Source organism: Opisthocomus hoazin, chromosome 15, assembly GCF_030867145.1.
Source record: "Opisthocomus hoazin isolate bOpiHoa1 chromosome 15, bOpiHoa1.hap1, whole genome shotgun sequence".
In the NCBI taxonomy this organism is placed as follows: domain Eukaryota; kingdom Metazoa; phylum Chordata; class Aves; order Opisthocomiformes; family Opisthocomidae; genus Opisthocomus; species Opisthocomus hoazin.
Window position 1 is genome coordinate 15,076,236 of NC_134428.1, and position 12,031 is coordinate 15,088,266.

The window sequence follows — 12,031 nt, forward strand, 5'->3', positions numbered from 1 at the left end:
TGGGCTAGCCCCCCCTTCTCCAGCACACTGACTAGCAGATGCCTGGGCAGGAATATAAAAGCAGTGCAAGCACATAGTAGCACTTCCCAAAGCACATTCCCCCCAGTGCAGCACTGGGAGACTGTCCAAGAAGGCCAACGGCATCCTGGCTTGTGTCAGGCATAGTGTGGCCAGCAGGAGTAGAGAGGGGATCGTGCCCCTATACTCGACACTGGTGAGGCAGCACCTCGAGTACCATGTTCAGTTTTGGGCCCCTCACTACAAGAAGGAGATTGAGGTGCTGGAGTGTGTCCAGAGAAGGGCTACAAAGCTGGTGAAGGGTCCAGAGCACAAGTCTTATGAGGAGCGACTGAGAAAACTGGGGTTATTTAGTCTGGAGGAGGCTGAGGGGAGACCTTGTTGCTCTCTACAACTGCCTGAAAGGAGGTTGTAGCGAGGTGGGTGTTGGTCTCTTCTCTCAAGTAACAAGTGATGGGATGAGTGGAAATGGCCTCAAGCTGTGCCATGGGATGTTTATATTGGGTATTAGGAAAAGTTTCTTCACCAAAAGGGTTATCAAGCACTGGAACAGGCTGCCCAGGGACGTGCGTACCAGTGAGGGTATTTAAGATGCGTAGACATGGTGCTTAGGGACATGGGTTAGTGATGGACTTGGCAGTGTTAGGTTAATGGTTGGACTCGATGATCTCAAAGGTCTTTTCCATCCTAAATTATTCTATAATTCTAAGGTGATCATGACAGTCTACCAACAGTCCTCAACAGACAGACTCCAGTTTCTCTTTGAACCTGTAAACTTACAGTAGGCTACAACATCCTGTGGCAGGGAAATCTGCCCTTTAACAAGATGTTGGATGAACAACAACCTCCATTAGTTTTTTTCTGAACCTGCCCATGGCTAGTTTTAGGTAACACCCCCTTAGTTTTGCAGCAGAAGAGAAGGATTCAAATCTTAGGAAATCAACAGAAATACTTATAATTTAACAGAAATACCTCTGATCACACACCAGCTGACCAGTGCACCTGCTCCTCAAAAAGGTTTGTCATGTTTAAGGCCCTGCATTAGGAATGGGGTAAAAATACACTTCTGACTTTGTTCCTTTGAAGTCAGAAGTCAGGCAGCCAGTACAGCTGGAATTCAACGTGACCAGGTCAGAAGATCAATGTCTCCAGCTGGACGGCAAATTTCCTTCTAAGTTCACAGCACACATTTGGCAAGGAAAAAGAACATAAAGAGAGAAAATGTCTTTCCCACATAAGTATCTGGATTTATGAAATGCCACTGGATGGTGCTCCGTCTTAAGTCTTTCATTTTTTTCTTCATGTTTTTCTCACACTTCTGCAAGGCAGGTGGCCAGCGGGTCCCCCCTCAGCGGTACATGCCCTTCTCTGCTCCCCATCCCGAGGGCACACGTCTGCCACAGCCTCAAACTAGAGACTTGGGCGTCGTGGCTCTGCAACGTGGGCACGACACCGTGCCCAGCACCTACCGGTGAAGGCCGACAGCTGGCAGGGCTGCCACTTACAGAAGGGCAGGAGTCGGAGCCCTGGCTTATTATTATTAAGCAGGACAAGGCTTGTAGGAAGACTTCACAACTTCGCATCAATAAGCCGTCGGTTTCCCTCTCTCTGCAGTGACGCGCTGCCCGTTTGTGCTCTCTTCCCGCTCCCGGCCTGCTGACCGACCCGCTCGGCACCGTGCCCCCCACGGCCACCCTGACTGCCCCGCTCCCGTCCTGTCCCTTTAAATCCGCCCGCCCCGCTCCCCCCACCGTGTGACGCCATCGGCGCGAGCCGCGCCGCTTCCCGCCCGTGCTGCGTCGATCGCGCGCGACGGCCCCGGAGCGGCGGCAGTGGCGGGCGCCGAGGATGTGAGTGGGGCTGGGGCGGGGGCCGCGGGGGATCGGCGTCCATCCGGCCCGGCTGCGGCGCGGAGCGGCCCAGTCGCCGCGCGGGGGTGCCGAGGGGAGCGCGCCGGAGCCGCCGAGGGGGAGATGGCGAGGCGAGGGTCAGGGATGGGGCCTCGGCGCTGCGGCCTACCGCGCCCGGGGGCGGGGAGGGAGGGCGGGCCGGGGAGGGGCCGGGCGGAGCCGGGCCGGGGCCTGGTGGGGAGCTGGGGCCGGGGGTCTCGGCGCTCCGCGCGGCCGGGGCGGCGGGATGATCGCTGTGCGGGCCCGGGGGTGGGCGGGCCGGCGGCACCGGGCCTGGCGAAGGCGGCGGGCGGCGCGGGCCCCGGGGTGCGGGCTCTGCTCTGAACCGACTCTGTGCTTGGTCTGTGCTTTTTCTCTCCCTGTTCCTCAGCCCGCGCCTTGGCTTCGCTCGTAGTATGGCAACACGTACGGTGCGGTCAGCAGCGACAAGCCCTCGGTCCGCCCGGCACCGTAACGTACCCCATGGCGTGCGAACCGGGATGCGGAGCTGGCTGCCCCTGCGCTCCTCCGGCTCTGCTCGCTGTAGTTAGCTTGGGCGAGCGGCCGTAACTTTGCAGAGAACTGCCGAGCGTTGAACTCTCTCCTCACACGAGGAAATCTTTTCCCCATTTTGCAAATGAGGATCTGAAGCAAACTGCCATTAACGGACTTGCCTGTAGTCGTGCAGGAAGTCCGAGGGAGAGCTGAGTTTGCTTCCTCTGCTACAGAATTGCAGCTCTGTAAGAGTGCAAATCAACTCTTTAAAGCAGAGAGGTGTGTGGGTGTGAAATGAATGTTTGGCCTGTGTAGCTTGCTCTTAGACTTTCTGGTTTGGGGTGGGTGCTGCAAAAACATTGGCTTTTTAGGGATTGAGAGGTTTTTTGTTTGTAGGAAAGAAGCATGTCACTTAGAAATGCGTTGTTATACATCCTTGTGTGAAGAGCATAATTTTATTCTTTCCACACCACATCTGCCAGTGAGTGTCTGAACACATGCAGGTGAAAGTGCCCACAGGCTGTGTCTCTTAGGCTGAGGTTTCCAACTGGAGTAAGCTAGGAAAGTGGAGAAAACACTGGTTAGTTCAGAGGCTGCATAGAATCGTGGAAGTTTGCTGAATGTGTAAACATTATATGGCTGATTTGTCTGTCCTGAGGAGTGGTGCCAGGGTGGTAGCTGTTTAACTGAGGTATTACCTAGTACTCCAGCAGCAAGGTGGATAACAGCAAAGCGTGTGCTGGTCTTCATCTGTCTTCTCTCCCTCTCTCTCCCCCTTCCTTCCAACAGCGGTAGAACTGGAGCCAGCTATCAGATGATAATAGGTGGTTTTGCATGGTTGACCTGATAGCATCATCACTGTGATAGTCCACAGGTGCAAGAGAAGTTGGTGTGTAGGAAGATGTAACACAAACCTGACTGTGGTATATTTAGGAGAAGGAAGGTGGGAAAGGAAATTGACAAGTTTTTTGGGGTTGTGAGTTCAAAAACTTGTCTGTTCTGTTCTTCCAAGTTAGTCAGCTGGTCCTGTGGAGTGGCTTTCAATTTTTGAACTGCAGACCCCCTCACACTTTGGACTAGAGGCATAGAGCTTGGTTAGAAATGTTGTACAGCTGAATAATGTACACAGGTTTGCTTTTTTTAGTCACCTTTGCAGCACCTATGGAACAGTCCATGCACTGCCCTCTTAACTGCACCTGGTGTTGGAGAAGATGTTTCCTCTCCCAGTGAGCCCTGCCAGTGTCACATTTGTGTTGCAGGTTTCCTGTTCTCCTTGCAGAAGGAATGGGTGTTTCTTGACTTCTGGATCTGCAGAGAGCTGGGTTTGCGAATGTTCATTTGTGTTGCTTTTTGGAGTTGTTCTGTTAGGGAAAACTGTGAAGTTGAAAATGAGGAAAGCGAATTCAGCTGTTCAGAAGTGATCTCTTCCCAAACATAAACTTAATTGTAATTTAGAGAATAAAGTAGTTGCTTACTACAATCTGATACTAGGAGCATAGAAGCAAACAAGATTGTTGGATGCAGTGAGCTGGAGAGGTTTTTTCTTGTTAACTAATTTTGTCTGTGATGCATGTGGAGATAGAGATGTTTCCAGCATCGTGCAGCCCTGTGAATATTCACTGCCCCTTCAGATAAGCCTGGCAGGTCAGACATGCTTGTGCCCACTCTTCCATTTCCTGAATGTTTCATTCACAGGTAGATAGTGAGTGTTACAGCAAATAAAATCTGCCACACTCTTTGATGGTTATTAAAACATGTTGGAGGCAGCTTTGTAATGCAGGTGTTCAGCAATCCGTGTGGAACAGCAAAAATGCAGCAATGTGTTTAGACATCGCAGAATGTGTGATCGATGCAGCCCTCTCATGGGAAACATCTGGAATTCAACTAATGCCCAGTATTTCAGTGTTAAATAGTGGGGTGTTAAATTTGTCTCCTTTTGTATTTAGAGTAAAGAGGGAACTGACTGGGGCTAGATGAGGTCAGAATCCAGTTTAGACTTTCTGCTAAGAAGTTAAAGTAGAATCTGCTGTTGCAGCAGTGCAGCAGACTGGGCCCTTGAATCTGATCTTTCCAAGGCTGACAGAGCTTTGGAAGCAGCTTGTTGAGGCTGAAAGCAGCTGTAATTCAGTGGGGGTTTTTGTTTTCAACAACCCTTTTTTCCTGACAAATACATGCTATATGGCACAAATTGGCTTTGGAGAAAACCAGTGCTTGCTCCTCTGGAGACAAAACTGTTGTCAAGAGGCATGAGCTGCATATGCATCTTGCAGGGAAAATTAATGTCCTCTGCCATTTTTTGATTGGATCATTAAGGTGCTTTGTACTTCTGTGAATGTCAAAATGATAGATAGCTTTAAACGTGGATGCAGACTTTTACGTGAGGCACATGGTGCCAGTGTGAGCAGGCACCGAGGCTGGCTGTTAATGGCCAGCTACCAGTGTGCGTAACTGAAGGACTCGGTAGAAGTCAGTTGATGCCCAGTGTGCTGCCATTGTTGCAAAGCGAGTTGTTGTTTTATGCCTATCTGTTAATTTCTTGTTTCTAAACCCTTTTATCTTGTCACTAGGCTGTTCTTTGGAGTTTATTGCACTCGATTAGGGATCGGGTCTCAGAATCAAGGAGTTAGAAGTGAGATTTGAGATAAGTGAGGCCCATTCGGTGCTGCTTTGGACGCCTCCAAAGGGGAAATGGAGTTATCAGGATTGAAAAAGAAGAGTTTGCTAGGACTCAAAGAAAATAATAAAAAATCCAGCACTAGGTAATAATTCTGTCTGAATTTTCTAGGCTTAACAAAACTGGGAATATTATAGGTTACTAGGGCCCTCCCAGTGAGGGTGAGGAATTGGAAATGTACCTCTTTCTGCGTGAATTTCTGTGTGTGAGATTTTCTGTATGCTATAGCTGTCTTCCTCAAAGCTGTTCTGTAATGTAAGATATTTTTCTTTTTCTAAAAAGTCCAAACTTGCCTAATGCTTATACTTTGCAATTATGGTGCTCTTGAGTTACATTTGAAGTTCCATGTTTTTTGTTGCTGTTCTGTTCTTTGTTTGGGTGTGGGGTTTTTGTTGTTTGTTTTTTTCTATATTAAACAATGTCTTTTGTGATTTGTTCTTGAAGGGCTCCCTCACCAACCAAGCGCAAGGATAGGTCTGAAGAGAAATCAAAGGACCGGTCCAAGGATAAAGCAGCCACTAAGGAATCGGGTGAAAAGGATCGTGGTCGAGACAAGACACGCAAAAGACGCAGTGCTTCCAGTGGGAGCAGCAGTACCAGGTAGTTACTTTTACAGGTAGTAACGAATTACAGTGTTTTCAGAAACCACCAGCTTGCTTTCTGGTACGTTTCATTCCTTGTGTCATGGATTTGTTGAAAGCTTGCATTGTGTTAGTCACAGTGAAGTTTTGTTTAACTTAAGAATTTTAATTTTTTAGGTATGAATTTTCTTTGGCTCTCTAGTGAGCTATGGATCATCAGTTTTCATTGTTGTAACTCACAGTTTCTCCCTCTGTAACTATCAGAAGTTTTTCAGACATTCTTCTTCTGGGTACTCATTTTTATTGCCTACTGCCCCCGCCCCAACAGATCCCGTTCCAGCTCAACTTCCAGTTCAGGGTCCAGTTCCAGCACTGGTTCTAGCAGTGGCTCTAGCTCCTCTTCTGCTTCAAGCCGCTCTGGGAGCTCCAGCACCTCACGCAGTTCCAGTTCCAGCAGCTCTTCTGGATCTCCAAGTCCCTCTCGACGGAGACATGACAACAGGAGACGTTCCCGCTCCAAGTGAGTTTTATTTGCCTTCTAGGAATTACCAGATGGCAGGTTAATTTCCGTGTAGAATACAAGATGGTGATCAGAATAGATTTTTTTTTTTTTTGAGGGCCATTTGCTTTCTCCATAACTTAGAGATCTGAATTTTGTTAGAATGAGTGCGCTCCTTTTGCTTACAGTCAAAATATATGCCCTGTAGGAAGAGAGGTTAAAAGACTCATTTTAAAGAGTAATTTAAAATACGTTTTGTAGAGACAGTTTTAATCAATGTTTCCCCAATAGTATGGGACTATATAGGGACTAGATGAGAGTAAAGCTCTTTGGTTCCTTTAAACTACAGCCAAGACTAACAGAGAAGTCAGGGCTCAAAATATTGTACATGTGTATATGTATGTTCTTATGTATACAAAAAGAAAATGGAAGGGGGGGCAGAGGAAGCCTTTTCCTGTAAGTAGAGGAATCAAAGTATGTTAACGTCCATGCAGTTTTTGCTTTGGATCATTCTGCAGGTAAAGTACTGAAGGCTGATAAAACCTACTGAAGTATTATGAGCCACTGTGGTTTGTTGTGTTTGGGTTTTTTTAGTATATCCCTCAATTTATGTACGGTAAGTTTAGGAGGAAGCATAAATATAAATTTTCTACATGCTGATTTTTTCACACATTAAAATTATATTCCAGATTTTAAAAAAAGGCAAAGAAATAGTTATATGCAGCCATTTAAATATTTTTTTAAACTGTGACATTTCTGGACCTCTGTAGTGAACAGAACATACAGAAACACAAATCATTGGATCCATTAATTTTCCTGTTTGTGATATGCTTTGGTGTTTATGCCCTTGTTCTGCCTCTAATGGTTGAGGCAAAGAATGTTTTTTAACAACTGGGAAATTCTTTAACTGTGGCCAACAACTTTGAGGGAATGTTTGCTAAATTTCATGTTTGTTACCCTAGTTGCAGTAAAGTTGAAAACTGACAAGAAAAGGCTCGCAAATTCCAGAAGGTTCTAAAGCAAAAGCAGACAAGGCAAATGCAAGTCCTGAGGTGTTGCTAAGTGGAACACCACCACCCCAGCACTTCCTAGCTTGTAATTTCTTAAGAAAAAAGATGCCCTCCCAAGAAAAATGGTACTTTTTTATGATGTGATAATGACTGGCTACTTGGTTTTGTCTTGCATGTTCCCTGAAAACTCTATAAACATTTTCTGTTGTCAAAATCAGGTCCAAGCCACCCAAGAGAGATGAAAAGGAGCGGAAGAGGCGGAGCCCATCGCCCAGACCTACAAAAGTGCATGTTGGAAGGCTCACTAGAAACGTGACCAAGGTAATGGCGTGCTCCCCTTAGTATTAAGCTTGTATATCGTCTGTGAGGACGTGTGAGTGGCTCTTTTACAGCTCTCAAAATGTTTTTGGTTGGTAGAGTGCTGACAAGGTCTTTCTGTTGGAAATTCTTGCTTTGTGTCCAAGTTGATCAGTGAGGAAAGTTTTGGCAGGATTTTACTGACACTGTGTAGTGCTGAAGGGTCTGTTTGCTCTGTCAGCACTCCAGACCTTGTATTCTGCCTTACTAGGAAGAAAACTGTAGAGGTTGGGACAACAGCTGAAATTACCTTGGAGGCATAAAGTATATCTGGAGGTTCTTGATAAAGGATCTGAAGAGAGCTGGGCTGGCTAAGTTCTCTTTACCTGAATGTCACAGAATCACAGAATGGTAGGGGTTGGAAGGGACCTCTGTGGGTCATCTAGTCCAACCTTCCTGCCGAAGCAGGGTCACCTACAGTAGGCTGCAGAGGACCTTGTCCAGGCAGGTCTTGAATATCTCCAGAGAAGGAGACTCCACCACCTCCCTGGGCAGCCTGTTCCAGTGCTTCGTCACCCTCAGAGGAAAGAAATTCTTCCTCATGTTCAGACGGAGCTTCCTGTGCTTCAGTCATTTAAAGGTTGTCAGAGGTAAAAGGTTTAAGGTGCTGAAAAAATGATGTTTTTTAAAAAATATTAACAATTGCACCTTAAGAGTTTTCACCTGAGGGCGTAAGTTCACTTTCAGGTCCCCAATAGAATTTTTGCACTAGTTGTGTTGTTGTAGCGCATGTTGACATGCAGCAGTAACACTGCTAGAACTGAAGGTTTGGAACAGCCTGAGGAGGAACTGAATAGACAACAGTAGAGAAAGCAGTAGTAATCCTTTCCACATCTGGCCGGTGAAATATGTCTCTTCCTGACGGTGGCATGGATTTAAAGCTAATCTAGTGCTGTGGATTTACTGCTCCACGCCAGCCATACCTGGTCAGTAAGTGTGGTCTGTGTCCTTAAGACTTGCTTTTTCTCTGCAGGATCACATCATGGAAATTTTTTCCACTTACGGAAAGATTAAAATGATAGACATGCCAGTTGACAGGCTAAATCCACACCTCTCTAAAGGTTATGCTTATGTGGAGTTTGAGAACCCAGATGATGCTGAGAAAGCCTTGAAACACATGGATGGAGGTAGGTATCAAATGCTTCAAGGAGGCTGAGTACTTTTAAAAAACTTTTGGAGCAGATGAGTTTGATCTGAAAATGAAGTAGAGGTGGTGGGGAAGTGTTTTGGGGAACTGATCTGAAATACTGTCTGTTTTCAGCCCAGATGGCTTTGGCTTTTGTGTGGTTCAGGACAGATCCAAAACATCACAGAACTACTAAAACTGAGGTTTTTTTCAAAGCAAACAGTAATAAAATTCTTCCAGTTTATGTGAAAATCTTTCCTGGTTAACACCTGAAGTGCAGTTTGGTGGGATATTAGCTTAAAAAGTCTAGAATGTACGTGGACTTTGTCAAAATAAACCCTGAGCAGGTGGTGGAAATAGAATTGTAGGCTGAATCATGCTTCAGTTGCTTGTGACAAAGCTGTGAGTTGCAGTAATGTGATGTGTAGATGTTAGTGTTGGAAAATACTTCTTCCTGTTTCTGTGATTCCCTAAAAAGGCCAGATCGATGGTCAGGAGATCACTGCCACAGCTGTGCTGGCCCCACGACCCAGGCCACCTCCCAGACGCTTTAGCCCACCCAGGAGGATGCTGCCACCACCACCGATGTGGCGCAGGTCACCTCCTCGCATGAGGAGAAGGTGAGAGCTGGAACAATTTGTATTTCCTTCTCAGTGCAACAACATGTTAATCACTGAAAGACTTGGTGTGGGGACAGTTTAATCCTGTTGGACTTGACTTTCCCCTCCAAATGATAGTAACATTGTTTTGGGCATCAGTTGAACCTGGATTGTATGTCTTAACTCCTTTGCACCAGGGTGACCTGCTCTGGTCTGCACCCTGAATGCAGTCGCTTGGAAATGTCAGATGCTTTCCAGCCTGTTCCTGGAGTCCTTTCCGCATAAATGCTTCGAGGCGAAGTGAGGATGGACTTCTGGTTTGGCAGAATGCTTTTGGCAGCCTGCTCCAGCTGCTTGCTTTTCCAACGCCCTTGCACTTCCTTATTCTATGAATGCACACGTGACCAAAAAGCAGTCCTTTTGTGTCAGAGCGGAGTACACTGACCCGAAGGTGTGACCTGACCTGCACACACCTGTTGTGCCACTTGGGGCTGCCTGAACGTGCTTGGATTCTTTCGGAGTCTTCCTCAGCATCTAGATGGGCTCCTCTGTCTTGGAAATCTGCTTAAACTCTCATCACTCTTAAAAGCGGCTCCTGTTTGAGCCACTTGATTGCTGAACACCTTACGAACTACAGGTTTAAAAACAAGAACTAACATGGCACAAGATCCACTGCCTGGTGGTCCTGCTTTAAACAGGCCTTGTACTGAGGTCTGGCAAGCGCTGGGTTTGGCGTTCCCTCCTCACTGGCCGTGTTCTTCCCAAGCCTGACTTGTATTATCCCGTTTGGGCTCTGTTAGTGCTCTGTGCCTGGAACCTTGGTGTCATGCTGGTGGCAGTGCAGATCGATTGCAGTACTGAAGAGCTTGAAGCTTAACTATTTCTTTAAAGTTGGACTTCCTCTGAGAAACGTCCCTGTGGTTTGAAAGGGCTTATTTAAATCCTTTCCCTGAATATCACTGCATTTCAGGAGTCACAGGCTGACCTTTCAGGTGAAGGAGAATCTGACATAGAATGAACTTGTTTTGCTTGAGGAAGAAGGCAAGATGCTTGTCTGTTCTTTGGTTGTTAACACATTTTTCAACTTGTGAAGCAGAGGGAGGATAACCAGACTATTGCTGCTGTGTAGTCAGTGTTTGAATTGCCTTTCTCCTCTCTGGAGCTGGCTGTGTTTTGCTGGAGCTCTATTACTGTGGTGCGTGAGGGCTTTTGGAGAGGGGCGGGGAAGTGTTTTTAAAAAGTTGGTAGATGAGATGGGAAGTTACTGGAAACTGTTGCCCTCCTCTCCTAATGAAAGCTTTCTCCTTCTGTATCAGGTCCCGGTCTCCGAGGCGCAGATCCCCTGTTCGCCGGCGATCAAGATCCAGGTCTCCTGGACGAAGGCGCCATCGCAGCCGCTCCAGCTCGAACTCCTCACGATAAAGCAAAAAGACTGAACAGCTTTTTATTTTTTAACTTAAATCCCATCAGACTAAATATTGTACCTTTTTTTTATAATGGGTCTGGGTGAGGAGGAGTGAGAGAGAGAGATAATCCTGGCAGTAAAGGCAACCTAAGAGGAGAGAGCAACAGTTCCCGGCCAGTAGATAGCCTTTGCTGTGGGGCTTCTAGTTTCCTGGCATTGAATTCAAATTATTTAAAAAATGGCTTTTGTTTTTAAAGGCTGCAAAGACATCTTTTCCAGATAAACAGAAGGAAAGGTGTTACAGCCTCTCTCCAGTTAGCAGGCTGCTGCTTGGTGATTTCTAAACGCTTAGCACGCTGTACAGACGAGCATGTAAATCTTGAGCTGTTTCAGAAACCCTGTGTAGCAAGACAGGGAGACCTTTAACTTGACCTCGAGGTGCCAGCACGGGATTTTTCAGAGCAGCTGGAGTCCAGATCTGCCTGAGACTTAAACACCGAGTTGTCGCTTTATTCGAATTCCCAAACAGGTTGCTCATTTCTGCAGAGTAAGCTCTTCTGCAGTGCATGTACCAGGCCGCTGCCACAGAAACAGCGGCCCAGCCCACTGAACATGATACCTTAGAAAAGAAGCTGGGAATCCTGAGAACTGGTGTGTAGCTGCCCCTGTAAGTGATTTCTCTCACCTTTTCTGAAAGGGTTTTAGTAAAAACTTCCTACACAACCCCCCAGTGAAACAGCGTGAGCGCTTCTGCTTCTGCAACTGTCAGGCTGGCGGCTGAGCGTCACCCCCTGGGAATGGCAGGGTGCAGGGGGAGGCCCGAGGCCGCCATGCTGGCTGGATTAACTGGGGTTCACAGAAGGAAAGGCAAAGAATTTACCACCTGTTGTACAGTTAATACTATAAAGTGGGTTTTTTTTGTTTTGTTTTGTATCACTTTGTAGCCTTTTGGGCCATGTTGTGTTTGTACTTGTGTAGGATGAGCGACTATTGAATAAAGCAGTAGGGTTGAGAACAGCCGGCCCACCTCGCTCCCTGCTCCCGCCCCTTGCTCCGCGCGGAAGCCGCCAGGCCGGCAGCTGCCTTTCCTGGGGATTCTTACGCTCGAACCGGCGCTGCCCGGAGGGGCTCCTGTCGCTTTAAGGTCGGCACGGGCGGCCCTTTTCCGGCAGCGTCCCGCGGGGCGGCGCCGCTGATTGGCTGCCGCGGAGGGCGGGCGGAAGCGGCGCGGCGGCGCTCGCTGGGCGCCATGGCCGCGGCGCTGGCGCGCGCCCTGCGGGAGGCGGCGGTAGCGCTGGAGCGGGGCGGGGAGGGCGCGGCGGCGGCGCTGGGCGCGGTGCGGGCGGCCCTGGCGGAGGGCCCGGCCGCCCTCGGGGAG

At 47.8% G+C, this 12,031-nt stretch overlaps 1 protein-coding gene across 5 annotated transcripts; it reads left to right on the top strand.

The window, feature by feature from the left end:
* The first annotated feature begins 1,801 nt into the window (after positions 1–1,801).
* RNPS1 (RNA binding protein with serine rich domain 1) lies at positions 1,802–11,670 on the top strand. 5 transcript variants are annotated; one of them, XM_075436646.1, is made up of 9 exons: positions 1,813–1,868; positions 2,299–2,681; positions 4,970–5,161; positions 5,521–5,676; positions 5,986–6,177; positions 7,385–7,487; positions 8,497–8,650; positions 9,128–9,269; positions 10,565–11,670. In XM_075436646.1, exons 3-9 carry the CDS (start codon positions 5,091–5,093, stop codon positions 10,668–10,670), a joined length of 924 nt encoding a protein of 307 aa, XP_075292761.1. In that variant the 5' UTR covers positions 1,813–1,868; positions 2,299–2,681; positions 4,970–5,090; the 3' UTR covers positions 10,671–11,670. The 5 variants fall into 5 exon arrangements, with proteins under 5 accessions (XP_075292764.1, XP_075292761.1, XP_075292762.1 ...); XM_075436647.1 differs by having other exon boundaries at positions 2,299–2,647; XM_075436649.1 differs by lacking the exon at positions 2,299–2,681 and having other exon boundaries at positions 1,802–1,868.
* The last annotated feature ends 361 nt before the right edge of the window (positions 11,671–12,031 follow it).

Coding starts and splice junctions, on each gene's coding strand:
- RNPS1 (XM_075436649.1), top strand. CDS start 5,091: ATGGAGTTATCAGGATTGAAAAAGAAGAGTTTGCTAGGACTCAAAGAA. Junction 7,488..8,496: donor TCACTAGAAACGTGACCAAG/GTAATGGCGTGC, acceptor TTTTCTCTGCAG/GATCACATCATGGAAATTTT. Junction 8,651..9,127: donor CTTGAAACACATGGATGGAG/GTAGGTATCAAA, acceptor TTCCCTAAAAAG/GCCAGATCGATGGTCAGGAG.